Source organism: Apodemus sylvaticus, chromosome 8, assembly GCF_947179515.1.
Source record: "Apodemus sylvaticus chromosome 8, mApoSyl1.1, whole genome shotgun sequence".
Taxonomy (NCBI): domain Eukaryota; kingdom Metazoa; phylum Chordata; class Mammalia; order Rodentia; family Muridae; genus Apodemus; species Apodemus sylvaticus.
The window spans coordinates 3,233,437-3,261,059 of record NC_067479.1 but is presented as its reverse complement, the minus strand read 5'-3'; the positions used below and the strand labels follow the sequence as shown (position 1 = coordinate 3,261,059).

Genomic DNA, 27,623 nt, shown 5'->3' with positions numbered 1-27,623 from the left:
ATATAAGAAGTGATCAATCAGTTGTAAGTCAGTTGTTCCCATTTAAATGCTAAGAAGGTTTCCTCACAGGAGAGCAAGAATATATAGAATAAAGAATCATACTCTATGGCAAGTTGATCTACAGTTTGCTAGCTCCCTTGACTTCGCCCAAGGAAAACAATCATGGTTAGGGTTATCTGTGGCCATGATCCACAAGGTACAAGCTCACCGGTGAGTGGCGTGGTACCGGCATTCCTTCTTTGAGGAATACCGCAGAGTAGTGCCGGCTGACTCTGAGATGGCACTAAGCATACAGCCTCACAGCTTGAAGACACCTGACGAACATGTGACACATGCTCATGCCCTTTTTAAGGACATGGAGACAGCCGGCTTTGAGCCCCTTTCATTTTACATCTGAGCCAGTTCAGCTGCAGTAAACATTCATGACGGACAGACCACTGTCTCAGGTGACCTGTTAGGGTGCACTGTTTTCAGAAATGCTAGTGTTCCACAGGCACGGTGGATTTTCCAGGGATAGAGAAAGCACAGGCAGCCAGGCCTACAGAGGATGGGTCATCGCAGGCTTTTGCTGTCCCCTGCTGGCCAAGCTGAGGTCTGACAAAAAGGAAAGAATCGGCCATTGAGAGCAGTGAAGTAAATTTACTTTAGCCCCAGCTTATCCCTGGCAGGCTGCTCATTGTGGCCTCTACGTCATGTTGGCTGGATTAACATAAGGTGTTGTGCTTACTGATGTGTAAGTTTTTGTTTTGTTTTGTTTTGTTTTGATGGGGCATGCATGGCCCCAAGCTTCCACTGAATATCTATACATAGAGATGAACAGGCGTGTATGCATACATACAAGTCACATACATTGTATACATGATACAGTAAGACATTTGTTCTCCTAGCATGTTTCTGGCCAGCTTCCACGTGCTGAAACGGGGTGGTGGGAAAGAGTAAAAGCTAGAACTAGAGAACAAGAGGTTGGGAGAAAGACCGAGTCCTGGAAGGTACAGCCATTCAGCTACCAGAGAACAAACTGGGACTGGAGAGACACAGGCCAAGGTGAAAGGAGTCAGAGAACAGGACTTCCGGACCACACGGGAGAAGGATGTGACTGAGGACAGGGTGCCACTGAGAACTGACTGGAGAAAAGGCTGCCAAAGCGGGGAAGGAAGGAGGCAGGTACCAGCTTCCCCGTGGGTTACAGGAAGGGAGAGGAGAGAGCAGCCTAGCTCACAGGGCTGTTCTAGCAGCAGCAGGCACCAGCTGTCTCTGTCCTGTAACCCACAGTGCCCATCTGCAGCAGGGGGCTGCTGGTGACTACCTCTGAGATAGAGCCTCCATCTGCTTGTGTAAAAATCCTCCACAGTGTCTGCGTTTGCCTCAACAGGTAGTAAACTACTCTGTTATATAGAGTGAAAGCCAGCAGTGTCATGGGGGACGGCGGTCTATCACAAAACAGGGAATGAGAGTGAAGATCACGAGACCCTGGGCGTCCTCTGCTTTAACCCCTCGTTCATCCAGCTAAGAGACGAAGGGTTGAAAACACAAGTGCTACATCCCCGAGTGTAACGTAGACGTGCACGCCACCGCTAAGTGTGAGAGGCTTTTAGTCCTGAAGGCGGCTGACTGGCATGATCCTGGCTTAAGCGAAAGTCTAGGTGAGACGTCCCTGTCACACTTGACTTTGTTGGTGAAGTGAGGGGAGCTGCTGGATTGGTTTGTTGCTTTATTTTATGTGCTTTTTTTTTTTTTTTTTTTTTTGAGACAGGGTCTCACTGTGTACCTTGGCTGGTGTTGAATTCAATATATACAGTAGGCTGGCCTTGAGCTAGCTCAGAGAGACCCATCCCTCTGCCTCTACTTCCCGAGTGTGCATATTAAAGGCGTGTGCCATCAAGCCTGACAGGAGGCTGTGCTTTTGCCCCCTCGCTTTGTGTTACCTTTCAGATACATGGTGGTGGGAATATTGTTTTCACACCGAGTCTGCATGAAGAAAAGGCATGTTGACCACAGCGGGCAGACTCCCTGTGGTTAGGGATGGTGAGAAGAAGTAATAACCGTGTATTAAAGACAGCGCTGGCATGAGAACACGTGATTTTCTAAGAACTAGTTTGCCACACTTGGAGAGAGAAGGACGGTCTTGAGAAAGCAAGAGGAATGGAAGTCAGACTCTGAGGATGATCATATTAGTTGTTCACGGGACGCATGGCTGGTGCTAATTTTAGGCTTTCTGCTTTGAGAAACCCCCAGGTAGATGAAACACAGAAATGTCTAGTAGGAAGGAGCACATGAAGGCGTCTGGGTGACTGGCAGAAGTGAATGAAAAAGACGACCCTTGTACTAGCAGATCTCTACTGTGGAGTTAGGCAAGCGCCGCAGTTAGGCCAGATGAATGGAAGGGTCTCGTTTGCGAGTGAAGCGGCCCCAACCTGATTAAATCTTACCATTGTCTACAGAAATCCCAAGCACACTTGATATCTTTCTCACACTGAAAACACAGAAAAAGTCACTTTGTTACTGGATGCTTTTCCACATCCTCACAAATCGATCGATTCACTGGCTTAACATTCACCGGCAGGCAGGGTGTCAGAATGTGGGCGCTCGACCAATTACATGCACCGAGCAAGAGAGGCAAACGGATCTGACCCGGATGTTCCCAGAGGAACAGAGGGTAAAATAAAATCAGCAGAAATACGCACACATTACATTTAAAGTATGGGACAATGTCTGGCCACTGAGTCTGCTGAGTTCTGCCTGCCTGAGTGTGGGCACTTTGGGACAGGTGCTGTAGTTGATTGGGCTCCACATTCTGCTACCCCATGCTGCTCAGGACTCTCCTACAAGGAGGGAAGTCTTCTTCCTATTTGCTTTGCTCTGGAAGAAAAATCAAGTTGGTGATGCGGTACAGTGTGTCAGGGGCTCTCCCTCCTGAGATGGCTCAGCTGTTACGATGGTTTGGCGTGGGACTTACTGTGGTTAAAAGTGACAGAGTTATCCAGGCTGCCCAGCTGCTGCAATCTGGCATGCATCATCCCTGTTCTGTTACGGGAAACAGGCAATGTCTGAGACTTTCGATCATGACCTATGGGTCCCAACCCCTCCTGGTTCCTGTAACATGAGTGAAATGGGATAGAAGCAACGTTAGCGCGTTACACCAAGCGAGATGGGAGGGTTAGTGAAGCTGGAACATTCATTGTACAGGGGCAGTCGGGCTACATGCAGCCATGTGGCTGGGGACACAGATGGCCAGCAGATCTGACACAGGGCACAGCAAAGCCACTAGGCCTCGAAGCAGCAAAATCTATAGCCAAGGCAGAGAGTCTTTCTCATTCTGAGAAAGTACATCCATTAGAGATGCGACTTTTCAGAGAGCATCGTTCCACTATGGAGATAACAGTCAGTATTCCAACAACTAAGAAAACATTGCAAACCTCCCTGAATTATACATGGCAGGAGCAAACAGACCACTATGCCAATTAAAAAAAAATTCCCCAAAAGAAGCAGAAGACACACGTGCAATGGCAGGGGTTAATGAGCAAGCTAGACGCCTATGTCTTACCCACGAGGGAGGAAGTGTCACGCGCTTTGTTAAACTTGTCAAGCAGTCAAGTAGAGAAAACAGAAAAGTGTCTGGGTTAGCAATCAGATAGCTCACTTCCCTACAGTGTACCATTGCCAGAGCAGACAGAACCTGACTAGCGCAGGAACAATACCTGTCCTCGTCCCAGAGCCAACCAAGCCCCTCACTGTGTTACTGTGTGTGGAACAGGAACATGCATGGATGACCGTCACCTGCATGCTGCGGGGTGACTTTCCAGTGGAGGAGGAGGCACAGTGTTCACACAACCGCGGTGCAGGGCAAACACTGACCGTGTTCATGTCATGGTTCAACATCTGGTCACATGCAGCGGAAACCATGACAGTTTTTATATAAAGCAGGACGGACGTTTCCACAGTGCAAGGGACAAAGAAAACACTGCCTCTGACCCCCCCACCCTTCTTAAGCAGTTCACATTCTATACAAGTATATACAGGGGCTGGCAAAGTGACAAATTTCCCTCCAAACTTTAAATGTATATCTACTGTGGGGAGGGAATGAAAGAACCGCTCTACAAACTATTGTAAAATATTTTGTCAGAGAAGAAACTGCCAGCTTCTCACATGTTCAAGCCCAGGCACTCTATCCCACTCGGCAGGCCGTTCTCCAGACGCCTCACTAGGATGTAACCGGCAGTAACTGCGCAGTAACCGCCGAGCAGGCGTGACGGTTGCCGAGTACAGAGCTTCTTGGTGATGAGCGGCTGTTCTGCTTGCCCATCCTCATAGGGCAGTATGAGAGAGTGGATCAAGACTTATTTACTGGCACCTTGTATATACTTGCATTTTTGTACTTGAAAACAAACATAAAATAACTGTGGTGATAAAAATCCAAGGTTAAGACTGAGAAACTTAAAAATTACATTTTAGTTAAAATGAAATATTAGTAAGTGGAGAATGCAAAATGATCTCACTAAATTTGTTTCTTTTTAAAAGAGGACACAAGCTTTCATTTCTTAATGTAAAACTTGATCCTGAAAAGTTGTGATCGGTCCCCAGCAGGGGCAGTGACAGCATCTAAGACACTCAAACACAGTGTCTGCTAATGTCTGTTCTGTTTCACTGCTACGAACCACAATATCGCAATTAAAACAAAACATGGCAGACTTTCTTAAAAACAAATGTAGTTTAGTTATAACCAAGCTGTTAAAAATACTAGAAGACGATGATGCTTCTGACCCACCCCCTCCCCTCCCCCTTCCCATCCCGACACAGAGGGACACACAGCAGATACAAGGGTCAGGGGAAGGACCTGGTAATGATAAGATGTTCAGGGAGGAAATGCCCTAGGGAAGGAGCTGTCTGGGCCTATGTCTGTGTGGAACCTGCAGCTCTGCTGAGACAGGTCAGTGGGGAGGGAGACAGGACATTCAACAGAGCTCTGGAGGGACAAGGACACACTGACTGGTCAGAGTAAGCAAGCAGAGTTCTATTTTAAAGGCCTGTAAAACTCAATGGAAATTTGAGACAGGATAATAAAACTCTCTTAATTATGTGAGGGGGAGAGCGACTAAGTGAGAATCAGCATGGTGTTGTCTGGGAGCAGGACAGGAACTCACTGAGGGAGAACGATGAAGAGGAAGTATGGAGAAGAGAAAGACATAGGGAAGAGTGTTAGGATTAGCAACAGTCAGTCAGTCTGAGAGGGGACTATGAGACAAAGCCAGACAGGAGGAGTGATGCTGGTGACAGAGACTTGCTACCATGGGACTGGACTCCATGGTAGCAAGCTAAGGTCACAGGCCCATGCCGATCACCACAGACAACCACTACCACCACACATCCTCAGAGAAAACTGCCCGGCATCTCACAGGTCGGCCCACAGTACCTGGCTATGTATCGCTTCCCCATGTACTGGAACTGGTGCAGGCAGACTCTGCAGACAGACAAAACCGATTAGAGAATGTGCAGATAAAACTGTACTCAAGCCATGGTCTGGTCAGAGCCTATTAGCAACAATGACAAAAGGACGATTACTAGCCCTGAGCTTGTGGCCTTCAGGAATGTTTCAGAGGGTCATTCTCCACCCACAGGAAAGCATTATCACATTGGGGGAGGACCACGAGTATGGCCATTGGAATGGTGATTGTGGATGGAAGGACAGAACCAAGGTATTCACCCACTCAGGGTGGCCAGACTCGCTCCAAGGCAGCGTGCCTCAGAAGGTGTAGGAGGCCTTCCATGCCACTGAGAGTCACCCCTTCCTCGTAGGAGTCTATGCTAGGAATTTCTCTTTTGGCTCAAGTGTGTAGAATGGTCCCTTATTGGCATCAAAAATAAAACTCTTGTTTTGTTTTGAGAAGAGCTACAAAACTGAATCTTTAAAACCCATACAACTTAATAAGAGTTAGTTAACAGATTGAGTTTTCCTGGTTGACCGCAGGACAATTTCTGATCGTGGGAGCAGTCATGAGACTAAACCACTCCGCCAGCAGGCCAGGTCCACAGACTTCCCCCTCAGAGAACAAGGTTTCTGTGCTGTCTGAGATGTAGCTATTGTGGATTGAGAAACACTAACTGAAAAATTTAAAAAACAACCCAAAATCTGAATTGGAAAAATGATCTGCCCTAAGCAGTTTTAGAAAAAGTGCTATGGGCCTGTGTTTCTAAAAATAGTGAGCATAAAAGAAATCAGAAGCTTATCCTGAAGTGGTAAAATAGGTTCTAGATTTAACTTAGAAAAAATAGTAACCACCAACACAGTGAATACAATGTGTACAATTTTATCAAAGTGGCTGAACCACAGAGGTATCTCGGCAGTCACAAGCAATTATTTACAATATCTGAAGGCTGGCCACTGTTGACGGACTAATGAAGGGAATTGTGTGCCACGCACTATAGTCCTGCCCAGAGGACACGGTGTGCTTCCCACCTCCCAGCTAGAAAGACGAAGAGGAGACAGGTAAAGATAAAACCACTCACTCAGATATGGTAAAGAAATCCATCAGTTCAGCAGTAGAAGCCTTATTCCAGTACGTAAACAGTGCATCTAAAAATAAGCATTTATTTGGTCAGCATCACAATAAACATTACATACATTATAGATAACCATGTATTATGACATGGGGGATAGACCCCAGAGTGTAGGTCTCCATGGCTGCCTGTTTTATATCTGACCAAAAGGTGAACCACACTGGTAGGTTCTCCTGCATAACACAGGAGACTTATTCAAGTCAAAGAACATCTAAACTCCAAAACCTCAGTAATAAATTACATTACAGTACAAGACCAATCATTTAACTTGGGCACAACACACTCTCAAATACAAGAGGCTATAATAATCCGAACTCCACCTCTTTATTTCCTTTTATAAAACCCTTCTCCTCTCTTCTGGGAGTTTGTTGAAAGTGAAAACATGCTGTTTTGTTCTTAAAGTAATTTTAGGTTTATTTCATTTTCAATGATGTGTATTATGTGTGTATGTGTTGGGTATGTACACAGGAGTGCAGGGGCCTTCGGGGGCCAGAAGCTTTGGGGGCTGGAGTTATAGACTGCTGTGAGCTGTCTAATGTAGGTGCTGGGAACTGGACTCAGGTCCTCTGCGAGAATAGCACATGCTTTAACAGCTGAGCTGTCCATCCTCTTTCTGGGCCCTGCCTTTGAGTTTTAAAAGAACAATACAGATTGGCTCTACTCAGTTGTTCCCAAGCTGCAGAGTACTCTGAAGGTGTACCAGAATGGAATGAATCAGTCAACTTGTCCTATAATAAGTGTGCTTTGCTGAAGTCCTGTCACACGGGTTACCTCTATGGGAGAAATTCTTGAAAGATATAGGATATTAAATGCTAAACACTACTGAATTTATATGTGAGCCCTCAGCTGGGAACTGTATAAAAAGTAGCTTTATTTGATTTGTGAACACTTCAGCTCTCTTTTGTACAAGGCTGAAAACCAGGTAAAAAGATTTCCCTCCAGAAAAAAATGGCCCACTCCCCGGAGCCTGAGATGAGGAGAGAGACCATGGGCTGTGGGTTTATACTTTGTACTCTGTCACACTTGTCAGGGGTGGGCACAGGGAGGGAAGAAGCAGTGCCAGGCTGTGCTTCAGAGGAGCTGTCCCGATTTCATAGGATTGTGGTCATGCAGTCCTCACTCTGATCCCACGCAGAGCACTGGAGACCTCATTTAGAGATGTAACACCAGACACTCAGGGAAGCAAAGCACGTCTCCCACTTCCCTAAATGAAGACTCATGGCTGAAGTAGGCTGCATCCAGGTGACACGGTTCTCAGGGGCAGGCTTGACTCATCTGACTAACAGAGTGTGAGCTTCTGCCCCGAGAGTTCTGAGCTCAGACTACTGCCAGCATACACCAGGCAGAACGGCCAGTAGCCAGCGGTGTCCCTGTTAGTACTGGCCCTGGATGCAGGCTACTAAGAAAGGAGGGAGCCCGAGGGAGCACAGGCACTCATTAAAGTGTAAAATCAAACGGCAAAGGAGCCCTGAGTGCGGTACGACTGACTCCACTGTTTCTCTGGTAAACTTCCTTCTGAAGGCATCTTCCCAGCTGCCAAGACACCACACACAAGACCAAGACTGGGTTGAATCCTAGGGTTGACTGTGGAAATGTTTAGATGCTACCCTTGAAAGAAAATATGGAGAATACTTTTGTGACCCTGTTCTTCTAGAATGGGGCACCTCTAGAAGCCCCGGGTCTAGTCTTTGTCACGGCATAAACAGGGAAGCAGGTGTGGCAGTCGGGGTTCTGGAGGTGGAGGCAGAAGGCTCTGAAGCTCAGGGTCACTCTCAGCTGCAGAGGTCCAGCTTGGGCGCTGGGAAACACTATATTAAAAAGAAATGCCGCTTCCATTGTAGAATGTAATTGCTAGAATAAAAGTAACTAATTCTCCACATCAAGGCTTCTATTCCTACAACATTTAGCAAATTAATACACATAAAAAGCAAGGAAGAAATTCCCTTAAATATTTGAAATTTTGGGGCTGGGCAGTGGTGGTGCATGCCTTTAATCCTAGAACTTGGGAGGCAGAGGTGGGCAGATTTCTGAGTTCAAGGCCAGCCTGGTCTACAGAGTGAGTTTTGGGATAGCCAGTGCTATACTGTCTTGAAAAACCAAAAAGCAAACAAAAAAAAAATTGAAATATTCAACTGTTACAAAAACAAATTGTTATTCAAACAATGAAAACAAAACATCTGTGTTTTAATTCTACGCACCATCTGACATGCTTTTCAACACATAGAGGAAGCACATCAGCAGGCTCTTGATCTCAGACTGGTCCAGTTTGTCACAGCGAACCACAGAATTTCCCAGCATGCCACTCTGCTGCTGCTGGAAGGAAATGCAGGTGAGTTCTCTACTCCACAATGCACACATCTCCCTCTGAAGAGAAAGATTCTTTAACTTTGAGTCAGATCACACAACTGCAAAGAAGGGAAGCCCACAAGCACTGGCTCACAAAGATGCCCCTCACCTGACACACAACTGCTGCTGCCTCCTGTCACTGGGCACCTCTGTCCCGTCCCTGATGGACAAGCCAGAAGGCACAAAGCTTTCTCACCAGAGGAGCAGTTTTCATTATGCCAAGGGGGTTAAAGAACAACTTCGTGAGATCTCATGCAAGAGAGACAAACACGGACACAAGGATCTGTTGTGGGAGGAGGGCTCCAAAAGGTGCCACACACCAAGGTGAGCCCAAGGAGCGGCCTGTCACTCAGGGCACAGCATGGGCGTGGCATTGTGGGCACAGATGGAGAAACACCTGACAGGACCATGTCAGCACAGCACCGCCAACCATCCTAAACTGCTGAGGTCTTCCACCATCAGCTTAGCCTGATCACAGGATCAGAGAGCTTGGGCTGAGGATGGGGCAGAAGGCACTTTTACCACTAGGAAGTACCAGGCTCAGATCAGAAGTACTGAGTAAGAATCTCAGCTCTGGTGAAAGGTGCAGTAGATTAAAAATAACCCTTCAGGGTTGTGTTTCTGATTTAAATCAAGAACTTTCTTTTCTTTCTCTTTTGCTGATTACCAAGTGGAAAAAGTCATAGGAAAAAAATATTTTTTCAAAGGGTTGGTGGTCAATTAAAAAAAATATATATATACAATGAGCAGGTTCAACTAATAAGATGTGTGGTGGTTTTTATTTGAGAAATATAGGAGTCATTAGTGGTAAAAGGCTAGGGGCGAACCATGAAGCCCTCAAACCGAGTCAAGAGCTGATACGGGAACTCAGTACTTCTTGCAGGGAGAACACGGGCGCAGCATGCAAAGTTTCCTCTGGCAAAGGTGGAACTGTGAGAAGGGAGAAGTCCACAGTGACCCGGTGTCTCCTGGCTGACGGGCAGCTCTCTTCCTCCTCAGCACTGCGCATGACACAGGCGGAGTGCCTCCGAAGCAGCTTGTCCCTCTATACACGCAGGCATGTCGGGGTCAAGGGAAATTCAACACGTCATGTCGTACCCAGACATCATGTCGGACCCAGGCTGAGACGGTCATGGCTCACACAAGTGTGCCTAAAGATAACTGTGTCGGTGCCAGTCACAGAATCTGTGACTATGTCACAAACCTGATGCTGAGGTTGAGGAAGGACGCTCTGCAAATGAGGAACACTTCCCTAAATGGCTCTCTTGTTTACTGGCAGAAAGCTTTCTTATAATTCGAAGTAACAGGGACACAGAGCCCCCAGAGATACAACTCTACCAGGGTTCCAAGTTATTATCAACCTTTATCTTTTCTTACAAAGTTCCAGACAGACAGAGGCTACAGTGATAGAAAATACAGGGTAGATTTAGGAAGAAGAGGGGGAGAAGAAGGAGGAGGAGGAGGAGGAGGAAGGAGAGGGAAGAGAAGGAGGAGAAGGAGAAGAAAAGAGAAGAGGAAGAGGAGGAGGAGGAAGAGGAGGAGGAGGAAGAGGAGGAGGAGGAGGAGGAGGAGGAGGAGGAGGAGGAGGAGGAGGAGGAGGAGGAGAAGAAAGAGGGTTAGGGGTGGGTACAGCCAACCAGAGTGGGTCAGCCCTGGCTCTGGAAGCTCAATCCAATTGCTTTGCTAGCCTTGGACCCAAAGGCACAGAGACTCTATAAGATGCCAGAATCATTTGCTCCTGCCTGCTTCACATAAACACTGTCTGGATTTGAGACCCTGGAAATAAGATCAGAGTGTCAAGGGACTCCATGGACACAGAGCTCCAGGATGCACGCTGGCCTGATGTGCAGAGGCTCTGTTCTCATTACAGCAACAAACTAACACAGAGACAGTGATTGAGCTACGGTCCCAGGAGAAGCCCTTGTCATCTACTGCATGTTGGCTAAGGTATTCAAAAACACCCAGAAGGTCACATGTCACAAACAGCAGAGTGTGAAGCAGGTTACACTGGCTATCCCCATTAGAGATCAGAAACACTGTTTTAAGCAAAAAGAAACCACCTTATCCAGGGAGTTGCTCTTCTCGGGGTTCCTGTCTGGAAGGCTGTTCCCTGAGTCCGTGCTGATGAGAGAGCCTCTTGAGTCGGCATTCCTCACACTGTTGATGTTGGGAGTTGAGGCTGTATACGGAGAAGCTAGGAGAAATTAAAGCAAGATCAAGTTTGGTTTGACAGAACAAAATAGATAAATACCAAATTTTTAAGAGGAATTGTTTGCAGTAATTTTTATAAGGTCATGTGGCTCAAGAATAGTATTAAATTATTTCTCCTTTAAATTTTTATTTTATGTGTTTGCTGTATGTATGTATGTATGTATGTATGTATGTATGTATGTATGTAGTGTGAGTGTAGTGTCTGTGGAGGCCAGAAGAGATCAGATGCCCTGGAACTGGAGATACATGTGGTTGTGAGCTGACAAGTAGGTGCTGGGAACTGAACCTGGGTCCTCTGCAAGAGCAGCATATGCTCTGAACCATTGAGCATCTCTTCAGTCTCTCATTACCTCACCCTCTCAAGAACCAGGTGAGTACAGGGGACATCAAAATGACCTTTCATACGAAACATGGTTAATCCACTTGCCGCAGCTTCCTTTGCTCAGATATACATTATTTGTATTATACATTATTATAGCATACATTGTTCATTATTTGATACATTATATTTGTATTATTCCAACATACATTATTGTAGTATACATTGTTTCAGAATGGGATCCAAGAAGAAAAAACAATAACACCATCTCAAACATTTAATCAAAAAAGGAAATTATCATAAACTTATAGTGTGCATTCTATATGGCAAATTGCCCCTGGATATTCCCAGGAAGTGTGACAAGACATTCTAAAAATCTAAGGACCCAGGGTGACACCTAGCACTGGCTGGGAACTCAATTTCTACATAGGGACTATCTTGGTATTTTGTTGTGATAAAAAGCAAGTTCTGGACAACACTGTGAAACAGGAAGTGAAGATAAAGAAGTATTTTTTTTTCCCAAGTATGGAAGCTGAGTATCCACCAAGCACGAGCAACCCACTACTAACAGCCTGAAGCCGCAAGTACAAGCATTTCCTCCCTAATCTAAGCATATTGTTCGGGAAAGGCCTAGTGAATTGCAGGGATATGAGTACTGTTTCTTTTTCTAAAGGCCTGAATAAACATAACTGCAAACAGACAAGTCAATTCTGATAAACAATGTTATTAGTTTTGTCTTGGAGATGCCATAAAATGTTATTATGACAGTTAGATCCACCCTTAATCTGTAAACTGAAAATATTTGGCCATGTCTGTTCCTCTTTGAACAGGAAGGAAGGAACTCTCACTTGGAAATGACATTTTTGACATACATGAAACAACAGTACTTGAAGGTAGAAACTGGCCTCCAGCTTTGAACTATGGAGATCTTCTTAAAGTAATGAATTGGCTTCCTGCTTAGATAAGATTAACTAAATTTCACTCTAAAAATGACTCTTTGGACTTGGCATCCTGTGAACTGTCAGACCTTCCACAGAAAGGCCAGGTTCTACAGACGGCATTAGAGGAGACCCGAGGCATTGTGAGAGGCAGCTACTGCAAACCCACAACAGGCCATTGTGCACAGGCTGGAACACTTCTACATAGGACAGATGGGCAGATGAATGGATGGGCGGATGGTTGGATGGTTGGATGGCGGATGGATGGATGGACAAAGAGAATAAACCACCTCTGTTTTCCTAGTCTCTTAGTTGTCATACTTTTAAATCTCATGGCTAATGCTACTCTTGGACAACCTGGAGATGATGTTTAATCATTCTGATTAAAGATGCGTGATGTGCATGTGAACCCTTTTCCTCCCGAGCATTCTTGTAAAGTGCACGCCAGGCTTCATAACCCCAGCACTGTGCTGTTACAGGGATGGGTGACAGCTTTTCTAAAGAAAAAAAAGCGCATGCTATGACCACTTGGTAGTTATGACTCTCCTAAAACCACCATAGTTCTGAGTGGAAGCAGGACACGAAACTCAGGCCACGGGGGGGGGGGGGGGCGGGGGGGGGAGTGTCAAGAAATGAACACTATACCCACCACTTTCAGATTTTCAGACCAATTCCAAATTGTATTCCCAATTTAAGGGAAACGGATGCAAACATGGTAACTCAAACTCAGCATGCTCATCTGTCCTCAGGATGTGCGTGCCGTGCCCTTGATGAGTGAAGGACTCTATTTTAAAATATTTCCAAATATCTTTTAAAACTTCTTTTCTTATTTGTTTTTGAGACTGGGTTTCTTTGTATGTCTCTGGCTGCCCTGGAACTTACTTTGTAGATAAGGCTGGCCTTGAACTCGAGGACCTCCACATAAAGCCAGACACTCTGAAGTTAATAGAAAAGAAACTGGGGAAGACCCTTGAGGACATCAGTACAGGGAGAAAGTTTCTGAACAGAACACCAATAGCGTATGCTCTAAGAGCAAGAATTGACAAATGGGACCTCATAAAATTACAAAGTTTCTGTAAGGCAAAGGACACCATCAAGAGGACAAATCGGCAACCAACAAATTGGGAAAAGATCTTCACCAATCCTACATCAGATAGAGGGCTAATATCCAATATATATATAAAGAAGTCAAGAAGTTAGACTCCAGAAAACCAAACAACCCTATTTAAAAAAGGGGTACAGAGTTAAACAAAGAATTCTCACCTGAAGAACATCGGATGGCGGAGAAGCATCTTAAAAAATGCTCAACTTCATTGGTCATTAGGGAAATGCAAATCAAAACAACCCTGAGATTTCACCTTACACCAGTCAGAATGGCTAAGATTAAAAATTCCGGAGATAGCAGGTGTTGGAGAGGGTGCGGAGAAAGAGGAACACTCCTCCACTGCTGGTGGGGTTGCAAATTGGTACAACCACTCTGGAAAGCAGTCTGGCGGTTCCTCCGAAAACTGGGCACCTCATTTCCAGAAGATCCTGCTATACCACTCCTGGGCATATACCCAGAGGATTCCCCACCATGTAATAAGGATACATGCTCTACTATATTCATAGCAGCCCTATTTATAATTGCCAGATGCTGGAAAGAACCCAGGTATCCCACAACAGAAGCGTGGATGCAAAAAATGTGGTATATCTACACAATGGAGTACTATTCAGCCATTAGAAACAATGAATTCATGAAATTCTTAGGCAAATGGATGGAGCCAGAGATCATCATACTAAGTGAGGTAACCCAGACTCAAAAGGTGAATCATGGTATGCACTCACTAATAAGTGGATATTAACCTAGAAAACTGGAATACCTAAAACATAATCCACACATCAAATGAGGTACAAGAAGAAAGGAGGAGTGGCCCCTGGTTCTGGAAAGACTCAGTGAAGCAGTATTCGGCAAAACCAGAACGGGGAAGTGGGAAGGGGTGGGTGGGAGGACAGGGGAAGAGAAGGGGGCTTACGGGACTTTCGGGGAGTGGGGGGCTAGAAAAGGGGAAATCATTTGAAATGTAAATAAATTATATCGAATAAAAAAAATTAAAAAAAAACAATTTTTGTTACTGTACATTCATTTCATTAGTAACACACTGATGGGTATCATAAGGTTACTTTCATAGGGAATGGCTTCAAAAATTAGTATTTTTTATGTGTGTGGCTGCTTCACCTGCTACATATACACATATTGGCATGTGTCCCTGCTAAAAGAGGCCAGAAGTGGGCATCAGATCCCTTGGAACTGAAGTTACAGCCAGCCAATGGTGCCAGGAAGGGAACCTAAGTCCTCTGCAAGAGCTACAAGTACTCCTAATCAGTGAGCTCTCTTAGCCGGGCGGTGGTGGCGCACACCTGTAATCCCAGCACTTGGGAGGCAGAGGCAGGCAGATTTCTGAGTTCGAGGCCAGCCTGGTCTACAAAGTGAATTCCAGGACAGCCAGGGCTACACAGAGAAACCCTGTCTCGAAAAAACCAAAAAAATCCAAATCAGTGAGCTCTCTCTCCAGCCCACGGGGAATGTTTTATAGAATGAACAAACAGTTTTGGCTCATCTCCCTACATTTTTTTTTTCTACCAGCCTAATACAGAATGGTGGGAGGGGAATTCTGGAGCTTAGACGGCTTGTCCTCTAAACCACATGGAATCTAGAGAGCTTTTTATCCAGGAACCAGTTCTGGAAATTCTCATCTGCATGCTCTGAAGACATCTTCACGGTTGCTTTGAAGGATCAGTTGCAGCCCTGAAGTCATCCAGAGGGTCCCTGAGCAGTAGCAGCTGCTGTAGCATCCAGAACAAAACCCAAACCCAAACCTATAGAAGCTGGTTCCTGGGTGGGGCTCCCCTGAAGATGTTTCTTAGAACAAGGATCGGTGCTGTTAGGTGGGAAGAGACAGAGCCAAGTGTAAAGAAGCCTGCTGTAGCTTCTGCAAAAGCTGACTCAGGTCTGGGAAATCGATAATGAATGAAAAGTGACCAGGTCAGCCCCAAGCCCTTTCCATAACTGTACCACATACGCATAGCAGTACAAGTCCCTCACTGCTATTTGAATCCTAACACTGAATTCTCAGTAAGAGAACCAAATGGGCAAAATAACCCGCCACTGTGGCTTGATCACTTCCACAGTGTACAGTGTCCCCATGAGGAACTGTGAGTACCGGCCAGAGAGGACAGATGCCCAAACATGCTGGTGGGCGTGCCGGCTTGTCATCTGGCTCTGAGAGCGGATTAGAAAGCAAGGATGCAAAACACAGCTGAGGTGTATGAATTTTCCACGGCAATCACCCTGCTTCTCATGTCCTGCATCGACAGTGATAGCTTATGGCTAAGGACACACAGGCTGCAAGGCTGACACTCAGCAGGGGCGACCAGATACTGGTGGAGCCCAGATGCAAAGCCACACCTGTCTGAGCCAAGCTAACGCAAGAGCCACTGCAGCAAACACACTGAAGGTCATCTTCCCACTCACAGCAGGGGTTTAGCATCTGTGCAGAGCAGGACAGAAACACGTGCAGGCCCCAGAGGAGAGGAAACTGCACAAACAGCCAACATTTACAGAACATTACACACACACACACACACACACACACACACACACACACACACGGGGGATATATATATATAAAACCATGAAAATTATGCATAAAACCAAATAGGTTTCCAGACTAGTACTGATGGTGTGAAGTAAATCTAGGAGCTGCATGGGCTCTCCAGTGTCAGTCTACTTTCGTTTCATTGTTTTCTCTGGAAAACGATGGATTAACACCAGAGAAGGGAAGAGCATAGTTTAGTCCTGTGAATTTGGTGGATAAAAGTAAAGTGGAAACTTCTAGTGTCTTTGGAAAATTAGTTATGTCAAATGATGTTTTGCTGGGGCAAAAGGATGTCTTGCTAAAGCAGACATCTGAAAGAATGTTTTCCTGAAGCAGACACAAGTGAAAGGATGTTTGGGCATAGCAAACATGAAAATACCTGTGACGAAGAAGTATAAACATGACCCCACAGACAGTGGGAACCCAGCACTGAGCATTGGTTTGGTTTGCTCCGCCTCACTATTCTTTGATAAGGACGAGCATGTATTGTTTCACCTGACCTAGTTTTGTTAATAACTTGTAACAATGATGCCACCACTGGGAGAAACTTGCAAAGAACTGGATGGAGAGCAAGATTAGCAGTTCCTTCAGGATTGAACTACAGCTGCTGGTTCGTGCCTGGTGTCTGCCTGCTGAAAGAACTGGACAGCAGGTGCTTGGTTCTTGTGTGCCGTCTGCCTGCCTAGAGGATTGACTGGTCCGCAGCTGCTGAGTCGTATATGGTGTTTGCTAAGGGACTGAACTGCTGCCAAAGATCAAGCTCGCCCCCAAAGAACAATGCTGAACTGGTCTACTTCCCCCGTTATCCTAATTTCATTACCTCTGCTGGGTGGTGGAGCAGAGGAGAGGTTGAACACTTATTAAAAGCAGGTTGCAAAAAAAATTATGCCTACATAAAAGGCATGACTTCTTCTGACCCATGAATGTGTAGCATTAATGGGTGGTGTAACCATCAGCCACAGCTGAATGCTTCATATTCAAAGTGTGGTTAGCAGAGAGGAACCAGAGAGGATCAGACTGCGAACCCCCTATTAACATCCTTTGATTACATCTGTGAGTGTGTGCATATGTATGGCACCGTGTGCATCATCATTAACTTTTAAAGATGCAGCTTAATTAGTCAGAATGTAAATAGGTACATTTTCCTGCAGAGAGACGTCTCTTTCTGAGTCCTGATTTATGCCATCTGTTTTCCTTCCCATGGGGCTGTTTTCATGGGGGCGGTAGTGTGGGGGAGAACAGAAGATCTCTGAAAAACGATTTCTAGGATTGAATTCCAACCACTAACTGTTACCTCCTTCAGAATTATAAACAAGACTGTCGCCTCTCATCTAGATCCCCTATTATTGCATGGAAACCTCCACTCACCCCAATACCTGCAGATCATCTGCTTCCAAAGAAGATTTAAAAGCCATTCAACTGAGGAAAACTCACAAGATTCCCCATTACAGTGCCTGAACGATTTCACTTGTGAAACACCACGCCAGGAGAACGTTTAGGGCAGAAAGTCCAAGTCCTAATTCAGCATTAACGACTTGGGAGAGCAAAGATAGTTTGGACAGGGCTGAGAAGAGCAGGGAGCATTACCAATGCCAGAGATGGCGCCCAAGAGGTCTTTGTGCAGGCTGTGGTCAAGCGTGTTTCCCTTCTGCGGAGTCATGAGTGGATTCCCGGCAGGCACCGCCAGGGCCTCGTCCTTCACAATCTGCCAAGGGGAAGAGAAAGGATTATTAGAGGTGGCTGAATGAGCCTCTTGAGCTGATCTTGAAGCACGAAGGCAAACGGAGAAGGGACGATATATAACAGCTAGATATTCAGCATCTGGAGTGGGTATGCTGGTGCACAGGGCGAACAAGGGACGAGGCGGCAGAGGGACCAGAGAAGGAGAGTGCAGGAGGCCAGGGCTGCTGCCATCTTGCCCTGGCCACACTCCACTTCCCACCTCTCCTTCTGCAGAGGGAGGAGCCCCTTCCTCTTCTAACTGCAGGAACGGGATTTCCTGTCCTCATAAGGGGCATCAGCTACCGTCTCTGGATGCTTAGATGGGGACTCCCTGTCAGGGGAGAGACTATTAATTTTAAAGTTATATACATATTAAAGCAAGACCTTCTGTTCATTTTCTTCAGCCTTGGAACAGGACAGGGAGGTGGGTGCTGCCCCTGCATTCCCCTGCTGCGAGAACACATGGAGGATGCACTTGGGAAAGGTGGTCCAGAATAATGTTAGAGCACTGAGGCTGGGGGATGATAAAGCTTACAAGACTTGAAACAGAAAAATGACCACTAACCTGGACACTCTTAGAATATTATTTAAGGGGGTAAGAGTTGTGTAAATGATGGGACAATGTGGGGGCGGGAGAGATGGCTCAGGGGTTAAGAGCACCAGCTATTCTTCCAGCTATTCTGGTTCGACTCCCAGCACCCACATGATGGAATGTGCCACCATGCCCGTTTGCTAAAGAGATGGAATTGGGCTGTTAATAGAGCCAGGGATGAAGTTTTATTGATTGATTCTATCTTAGGATATAATTGCTCAGGACTGGATGGGCAGTGACTAAAAGCACTGGCCGCTCTTCTGGGGGACCCAGGTTCCCAGCAGCCACAGGACAGCTCACAGCTGCATGAAGCCCAGCTGCAGGGGAGCTGATGCCCTTTCTGGGCTTCCACAGGCATTGCATGTACACGGCATGCATATATAACACGACATGCATATATGTGGGCAAAGCACGCACATAAAATAGAGTAAATAACATCTTAAAGCTTTTCAAAGAAGAAATGTAATTTTCCAAGGGTATTATTCAGTACAACATCAGCGGAATGAAGGGAGAGTGGGGTAAGTAGTGACCCCTGAAATTCATGTCCACCGGCAGCCACAGCATTCAACCTTAACTTGGAAATGGAGGCCAACCTGGGTGGGCCCTGAATTCAGCCACTTGTGTCTTTATAAGAAAAAGGGGTGGGCTCATGAAGATTGAACAGCACAAGCAGACAGAGACAGTGGAATGACCACCAAGACCAGTGGCAGCTTCCAGCAACGCCAGATGTGAGGGGACCATGCTCCCCTGCAGCCCCGAAGACTCCTGGGCTTGACTGTCCATGTGAGGGAATAAAACTCCATCGTCCTACGTCAAGAGTCCACAGCCCTCTGATGATAGCCCCAAGGACAGTGCAGAGGCGCTGTCACCAAGCTGCTTACTTACACTGCCCGGGTTCACAGGGAAGGGCGACACATCCCTCACGTTGATCCGCTGGACATTTTCGATAAGCAGACCAAACAGAGGCAGGTAGAGAGTGGCTATCCTTGCCTGGTGACTCTGAAAAAAGATGCATGTGGTAAGTGTGTTCCCTGTCTGAGCACCAGATGGCAGATGATGTTACACTGGCAAGAAAAAAAGTCTTGGCCCTGTTAATGGGATTTGTCTAATGGGTTACTTCCTTATACCACTTAATAAACATTTATCATCCCTCCTTCCCTCCACTGGGAACTACTCACCCTCGAAGTGTATCTGTCATCAAAAGAATGCTTTATCAGCAGGTTCTTGAGCATGCTGATGGCAATGACGCGGACCTCCCGGAACTCCTGGAGCGCAGTGCCCACCTCCCGTAGTAACAGTCCCACCAAGAAGTGGTTCCTGCAGAACTCGTCCGTTAGGGAGTAGTCAAGCTGGAGATCTGAGAAGAGGCAGATGGGACTCAGGTTCAGGGGTCACTGCCGCCAGGCCCCTCAGCCCGCCTCCTGTGTGGCCACGGGTGACAAGACTCTGCCTCACACAGGAAACATGGGCAATTCTGCAAGGCTGCTCTACTCCTTAACACATTAGATTCTCACAGGGGCCCCGAACAGACACAAATAGCTGCCCTGAATTTTGAATGTGGAACTGGTTTTAGTGCCAGTTTTTAGAAGATAGTACAGCAATTGTATTAAAAATGTTACTGATAGCTTTTTTCTAAAAGAATGAAGTTTTTGTACTAACAGAAGTAGAGATCGATTGAATAAAACCACATCATTAAAGAGAGGATGAATGCAAATGATTTATTAAAATGTCATTTACTTTGGGAGTTCAGCTATGCATTCCCTGGTTATCAATGTCTCCATAGCCACAATAAAACACAATTTTAAACGACACATCAGCACATAACCTATTTATTCTGCTTTCACTGAACAAGTAAGTTATTTCTGCAGTCTTTTCTAAAATGTCCTCCTTAAACTAAAACTGAAATGTACAAAGCACTACCCAGTAACTGATCGCAAGCTACACGATAAAGCTGAGAGAGAAAGACAGAGGGAGGGAGGGAGGGAGGGAGGGAAGGAGGGAGGAAGGGAGAGAGAGAGAGCTCATCTTCAAAGGAGTGAGACAGACAGGTATCCCCTTGAAAGAGGATCAATAAAAGCAGTCACACGTCCCCCCAAAGGAAGCACAAAGTAGGACTGAGTCAGTATACTGACACCAAGAAAGTCCTATGGACCCCAGGTTGACTTCCAAAGCCTTTCTGACAAGTTCTTGTAAATCTCCCTACACGCTGCAGAAGTCCTCACGGAGCACATCAGCAGAAAGGAAGATAATCTGTTTCTCCAGAATGATCGTGTTTAGCAGCTTTTTGAGTAAAGTTTCTGCAGACTAACGTGTAAGGCTGGGGCTCCCTTAAATTTCTTAGGGAAGAAAACGACTTATGGTCTCTGTGCTGGGGCAAAGTCCGGCATGAGACCCCAACAAACTGATGTACAGAACCCACTCTCCTCAGTGAGGCCAAAAGCTCAAGTCCCTTCAGACTCAGGGGGTCCCGCAATTCATGAGGACTCAGCATGCAAACACAAAAAGCTCACAGAAAAGCCAAGGGCCTTAAGCTCCTGCTGCTTCCACGGATAAGAGGTGTGCAGGCGGTGGGGTGTGATCTGGGGGTGAAGCACGGCTCTGTTTGTTCTGCTCCCTAAAACATGATGCTGGGGACTCTAGGCACCTCAGGAGCTTATCTCCTGGGTTGTGACAGCAATGTCTTAGCTCGGTGGAAAACCAGTGCACCCATTCGTCAGAATTAGAAAGCCTGGTCAGATATGCAGAGACGTCTGATCGGACAGTGGACAAGCGGCTGAGTGGCCACTTGCATTCCTGTCTTTAATGGAGGAAGTGCAAGGGCAAGCCTCTGCCCCACACCTACCTACAGGGCTGTCATTTGACTCCACAGCTGGTGAAAGAAAAGCTAGTTTACAAGAGGGGAAAGCAAAACAAAAACACACGCAGTAAATAAGACAGGTTCCTGTTATTTAAATAAAAAGGATTTTAAAGTGAAAAACAGTCATGATGCTTATTTCTGATGAACCCAGAAAGCTTCAGATCTGCCTCTCATCTGTATGATTATCTCTAGGTTTGCTGAAAAGCCAGCTTCTAAATAAGATTTTATCAACAATTTTGGAAATATAAATTACGCACACACCTCACCCGTGAATAAAATCAAATCAAATTATGGGATGACATTTGTATCAGTACTTTTCTTATTAAAATAATACGGTTCTCTTCATTAGACAATACATCCATTAAGAGACAGGTTACCTTGGTATCTCTGAATTCTTCCTTTTCCAAATGGCATCGGCAAGTTCAAAGGGATATAGTGTTCATGGTTGCACACCACACGGAGAAACTCAAACTTGTACTCAAAGAGAGTCTGCAGGAAGAAATGCTCAGACATGAAGACCTCACTGGATGCTGCATCTAGGATTCTAATAAGCCTACTGCAAGCACAGCGTGCGAGCATTTATACACCCTTGGCCCCTGGGAACAAAGTGCTTGTTTCTTTACCGATGTGGGGTGGCTGCAGGGATTTGTGTGAAAACTAAACACACTTCAATAAATAATGCCTTTGGCAGACTTTAAGTCAGTTATTACTTATGCTCCTTTATGTCTAAAAAGTATTTCAAGTAGCTTATAATTATTCAAACTCAATACAATAAAAAAACAATTAGTAAGCTGGAAAGTAATAAAGGAAGATAATTCTACCAGAAACGGTACATAAGTTATGAGGTCTCTGTAAATGAACTGTGATCAACAACACACAGGCTCTGGGTTTTCTAGTTGTTAAGCCATCCCAGGTGTGAAGAGGAAACCCCCATCAGGCATTCTTGCTTAGGGCTGCTAGATCCCTAATACCTCCCATTCATTCACACAAGTAAGGGCCAGCATATCCCCCTAGGAGGATAAATATGGTGAGGATCAAGAAGACAATGCTGAGAAGAACAGAGAACAGGTGGATTTCCAGGTGTGAACAGGCCAGCTAGATGAAAGCGATGGTGCCCAACAGCCATGCTACCTTGGGGTCCCCAGGAGCAAAGCAACTGATGTAGTTGTTGATCTGCTTGAAGACGAAGCCTCTGTCCATGAAGGTGAAGCATCTCTGGGGGGGAAAATCCAAGAACTATTAGTTCAGACCCATGAGTTGTGGGGCCTTGGGTTCTAGTCTGCTGGTTAAGTTACCCTTTGATGCAGACACATATCAGCTACTGTCAGAGTACTGAGTACTGAGTGTGTCACTGTGTTGGGAAGGTACTTAGAAAGCACAACGTTCCCACAACAGGGGCCTGTCCCACTAGAGGTTCCTACCTTGATGAATACCGCGAGGCTATGATTGGCATTCTTAGATGCTTCTGGGTTATCTCGAAACTTCTGTGTGATGTGTGGCATCAGCATGTTCACCACGGTTTCCACGGCGTGATGGTAGGAGGCTGGAAATCTCTGGTTTCGCAGTAACTGAAAGGGATTCAGGCCAAACATTTATGATGTTTTTAGGATGCAATACTTAGGGTTGGGGTCCAAGTACATAAAAACAGAAAAAAACAAACAAAAAGGCCAGAGTAAGATCTAACTCTTGGGGAACTGGATAAGAAGTGAGATATACCCTTCCTAATGCAGCTTAGTAAGTTTTCACACACTATTCCATCAACACTTTCAAGAACGGAAATCTCACAAGAAAAAAAATATACCCCATTTTAAAAATCAAATTATAGCATAGTATTTGAATTTATATTATAAAAGTGCTCAAATACATCAAATATATGGACCTTCTTTGACATCACAAAGAAGGTCTTGGTAGTTTATACAGATGAGAGCAGAAATGTTGATCTAAGAGCTTTGGCAGAAAATAGGACAGGATCCTGCATTTCCTGTGGGCATCTTCAATGATGGGAACAAGCCAAGCATCTCTCAGACACTTTTTATATTCTTTATTCAAAACTCAAAGAACAAGTTCATTTGGTGTGCATATATATATATCTATATATATATATCTATATATATATCTATATATATCTATATCTATCTATATCTATCTATCTATCTATCTATCTATCTATCTATCTATATCTATATCTATATCTATATATATATCTATATCTATATCTATATATATATATATATATATATATATATATATATGTCATATGTGTGTGTGCATGTGGAGGTCAGAGAACAGCGACTAGGAGTTTTACTCTATTCCCACCACGTGGGTCCCAGGGATTGAGCTCTGGTCATCAGGCTTGGTGGTTTTCCCAATGAGACATCTTGCTGACCCTTCTCAGAGAAAAGCACTGGCTAGGCTGCAGCCCCAAGTATTCAAATGACACACAGACACTGGTGAATGCACATGACCAGTTTAAAGGGCGTGGCTGCCTTCTGCTTGCAAGTCAGTGCACATAAAGATCCCTTTTCTCATTAATGTGCACCAGAGAAAGTACCAACTGCTGAGCAGTAATCGGCTGCATAACTGCCAAGTCTCTATATGCCAGCCACTGCACCACACACTCCTGGTTACTTCCCTTCCAATCCTGTATGATCCCTATGAGTTATTCTGCATGTTATAGGGGGTAAGGGATGGTAGGAATGCATGCTTATTCACACAACTCAAATGACTCATATTCAGATCTACCAGGAGTTCAAAGTCTTCTGCCATGTGAGACCATACTTCTTTTCCCCTGAGCCCACAAAGAAGGGAGGGAGCTTAACTAACCTCTTAGCCATTGGATTTAATTTCAACAGCCACAAGAATGGAGCACCCCAATTTACAAATATGGAAGCCAATGTTTAACAGCTTGGTAAAAAGTCCTCATTATCCTTCCCTTTATCAGCCCCCCCCGCCAACCTTTGGTGACCAGACCCCTTTGGAGTGTAGGAGCAGTGGCTTCTCAGGTAGACTCTATTCCCAAGTCTATCTTACAGCTTGATGTGGGCCACGTGACTAAGTTCCCTCTAACGGGCTGCAGAGTGACAGGTGCCCCCCAGACCACATTTTTGAAAGAAGTGGATAGCTTTCATGTTCTTTTCTTTCCTGTGTCTGGAATGTGCTGTGAGGCATGCCAGTCACAACACTGTGGGGGAGAAGGTAACAGCCAGGCTAGGAGGCAGGAGTCAACAATCAGGTAGGAGGTTGAGTCCCTGTATCACCCTGGGGGGACAAGCTGTCCTTTCCAAACTACCTACCAGCTCACAGTTTTCCAAAACAAAAAATCAGATTTCCTGTCCCATTTGAACCACTGTTATCCTGGCCTGTTATAGAACCACCAGGGTATCACCAAGCAGTGGCACGAAGCCATGCAGGAAAGGCTAGGGTAAGCAGTGAGTTTCCTGGAGATAGCCCATTGTTTTGCATGGTTGTGATGGGTGAGCTCTGGAGAGGCAAAGACCTCAGAGACTTCATCCCAGGACTGCTTCTCACTGCTGCTGCTCATATGCCTTTCCTGTCATTATTACATGGCCTAATGGTTCTTCCTCTTGGGCAAATTTCCTGCAGATCAATATAAAGATGTACTTTCATATTATAATGCTGTTTAGATGAATTAATGACTTTATAAAATTCCTGATTGGATTAAAATAATTTTAGGAATGAAGTTTAAGGGGACGGTTTTAGTTGTTTGGCCAGAAAGATGTAATAAAGTTAGAATCAAGAATAAAAGCGCCCACTTATCATAGTAAGGAAAGGAAGAATAAGAAGGATACAATGAGCTTTCACAATCACACTAAAAAGAGAAATAGGCTTGGGACAGATTTGTGATCAAGGAAAAACATTCATTCTAGGTCAGATTCATGGATGAGGCCACAGGTGTGCACTATGATAAATCAAAGCCAGGGGAAACTGTGGCTCTGAACTCATACTGAGTTTACATAATGAAACACTGCTTTGAACTTATTATCGGACTCCTTCTGTAATTCCCTTTTGTGTAATGTTTTATCTGCGAGGTAATTTTATAAAGAACTTTTGTCTAAGAAGCTATAAAATGGCTGAGAGAAGAAATAAAGCAGGGCTGTTGGGGCTCTGCTCCATCCACCAAATGTGTCTATATGTCTGTCTGTCTGCCTGTCTGCATGAACAGTATGTATATGTGTGTGTGTGTATATATATATACACATACATGTATGTGCATATATAAGTGCATATATAAGTATATGTATATATATACACACACACACACACACACGTGCACTTGTGAAATTGATAACACTGGTGGTGAGGCCCAGCTGAGAGAGAGAGAGAGAGAGAGAGAGAGAGAGAGAGAGAGAGAGAGAGAGAGAGAGAGAGAGAAAGTATATATATGTGTGTGTGCGTGTGTGTATGCATGGCTTTCTCTCCATCCTTTTCTTTCTGGCTGAACACTGAAGAGCTAAGTGTTCAGAGTTTCTCACTGGGCATTCTTGCCACCCCAGATAATTAAGTTTTGCTCCTATCAGCACTATCAGGGCTGACCCTGTAAATCACCCACTACTGTCACCGGGAGTGGGGGAGGGTATATGATTGGCTGCTACCAACAGGAGGTGGGGGTGGGGAGGTGTATGATTGGCTGCTGTCATCAGGAATGGGTGGGGAGGGATATGATTGGCTGCCAAGGGCACCAACCCCACTGTGTTGAGCTGGCTTTCCACAAAGTGGGACATACTTCAGACTGAAGCCGGGATCTGTATCTTTCTGACATGAAACTGTGCATGATTTTATACACTAAACACTAGGACTTATTATGAAGATTAGACGTACTTGAGTTTTAGTCATTTCAGTTTTCTAACAGCAAGAACATGCCACCTCTAAACACATAAAAGAATCAAGCACCCAGTGAGGTAGAATCCAGTTATAAGAATACAAATTAAACAACTCTCAAAAACAGAACCTGGTTTGAAAAGTTAAAAGTGTTCTGTTCGCTATGTACAACCGATCATTCTGTCCTGGGAAGACAGAGCTAAGAGTCCATCAGCATCCAGAACCCACACGAAAGCCAACTAACCATCAGGCAAGATGCCCAACCCTGGAAAAGAGGAGTCCCAGGAAATACTGTGGGCCTTCAGAGCTGGGCTGACCCAACAGCTACAAAACCAGGAAAAGGGAAAAAAACAAAAAAAAACATCATGGACTGAGAGGACACGAGGAAACTTATCAACATTATCACTGAAAATGGGACTGGCATGCACATGGTAGCACGTGATAGCACCAGCTACAAAGTATCTTTGCAGAAAGAACATTAAACCAAGTGTTTAAATTTTATCTGTATGCACACGTGTAATGTAGGGAATAGGAACCACATTACACAACACTCTGGGGTAACCACTGGACAATTCTAGAATTCAGAAAAGTCTGCTGGACAAATACCACCATTTTTTTAAATCACACACATTGAACTGAAATGAAAACAAACAAACACCCTGAATTGGAGCAGCATATCAGCTAAATGTAGAACATGGACTTTACATTCTGACTCAGCTGAGTAAAATGACATTTGGGGGACTCTTGAGGAAAGGCTGAATATAGCTTAGGAGTTAGATAATAATGGAGGCTTATTGCTAATTTTGTCTCAGAGTCGTGTAGTAGAGATGTCTTTTAAAACTCCTTCCCCACTAGAGAAGATATATAGTGAGAGTGGGAGTAGAAAGCAAGAATTGCAACACTGTTACTAACTGCTCCAGATGAACTGCTGGTAACAATGAATCCATAACACCACCTGCTCTACTCTGCCTCTTAGAGGATCTCTAAGTAAGCCTGTAAGGGCGACTAGGAGCCTTTGGAGGCTACTGAATGCCCTTCTGGCAGCGACAAACAGCTATAGTAAGCAACAGTATTTTGACAACAAAACAAACTGAGGCCTTTTTACTCAGTAAGACACACATCTGGAGGCAAGAAAAGTAATAAAGACCTAGGTAAGTAGATGCTTTTTTATAAAGATCAATATAAACAGAACTGAAAGGAAAAATAAAGTCTAGGATAATGGGCTGGTGCACAGAGTGGGACTATCCAAGCATGGCTCCAACCAGAGAGACCCCCAGACCTAGGCTTCTCAGACAAACAAGTTCCCACTCCTTGGCCACAGCATCTTACCACTTCTGCAGCGTCCCTGCTGTCATAGGCACCGCCACCTGCTGTCCCAATGGATGCCTAGACTCCTCTAGCCTACCCATTGTGCACACTCTGCTGCAAATGTGCCCTCCTGAGTGCCCTCTGTGCCCTCCTGAGTCGGCTCTCCCTAAAGACCCAGCCCCAGGTTTGCTGTCACATTCCTGTGGATACCGATTCTAAAACCAGGGTTTACAGAATCAGATCACCTGGAACTGGAATTATAGTTGTGAGTCACCATATGGGTGCTAAGAGTTAAGCC

The 27,623-nt window shown here is 45.2% G+C and overlaps 1 protein-coding gene across 20 annotated transcripts in view; it reads right to left on the bottom strand.

The window, feature by feature from the left end:
- Nucleotides 1-27,623, bottom strand: part of Dock9 (dedicator of cytokinesis 9) — a 263,468-nt gene that overhangs the window by 46,598 nt on the left and 189,247 nt on the right. For 6 of the 20 annotated variants that reach the window (XM_052190600.1, XM_052190607.1, XM_052190598.1 and 3 more), the window contains exons 28-38: nt 22,600-22,746; nt 22,310-22,393; nt 21,556-21,667; nt 19,500-19,678; nt 19,207-19,320; nt 17,595-17,712; nt 10,962-11,095; nt 8,754-8,868; nt 6,505-6,571; nt 5,411-5,458; nt 2,957-3,093 (exon numbers count right to left, since the gene is read on the bottom strand). In XM_052190600.1, coding sequence (XP_052046560.1) covers nt 2,957-3,093; nt 5,411-5,458; nt 6,505-6,571; nt 8,754-8,868; nt 10,962-11,095; nt 17,595-17,712; nt 19,207-19,320; nt 19,500-19,678; nt 21,556-21,667; nt 22,310-22,393; nt 22,600-22,746 — 1,255 coding nt within the window. Of the gene's footprint in view, nt 1-2,429; nt 2,474-2,956; nt 3,094-3,544; nt 3,579-5,410; nt 5,459-6,504; nt 6,572-8,753; nt 8,869-10,961; nt 11,096-17,594; nt 17,713-19,206; nt 19,321-19,499; nt 19,679-21,555; nt 21,668-22,309; nt 22,394-22,599; nt 22,747-27,623 lie in introns of all 20 variants that reach the window. The other 14 variants (XM_052190606.1, XM_052190613.1, XM_052190603.1 and 11 more) reach the window with 7 other exon arrangements.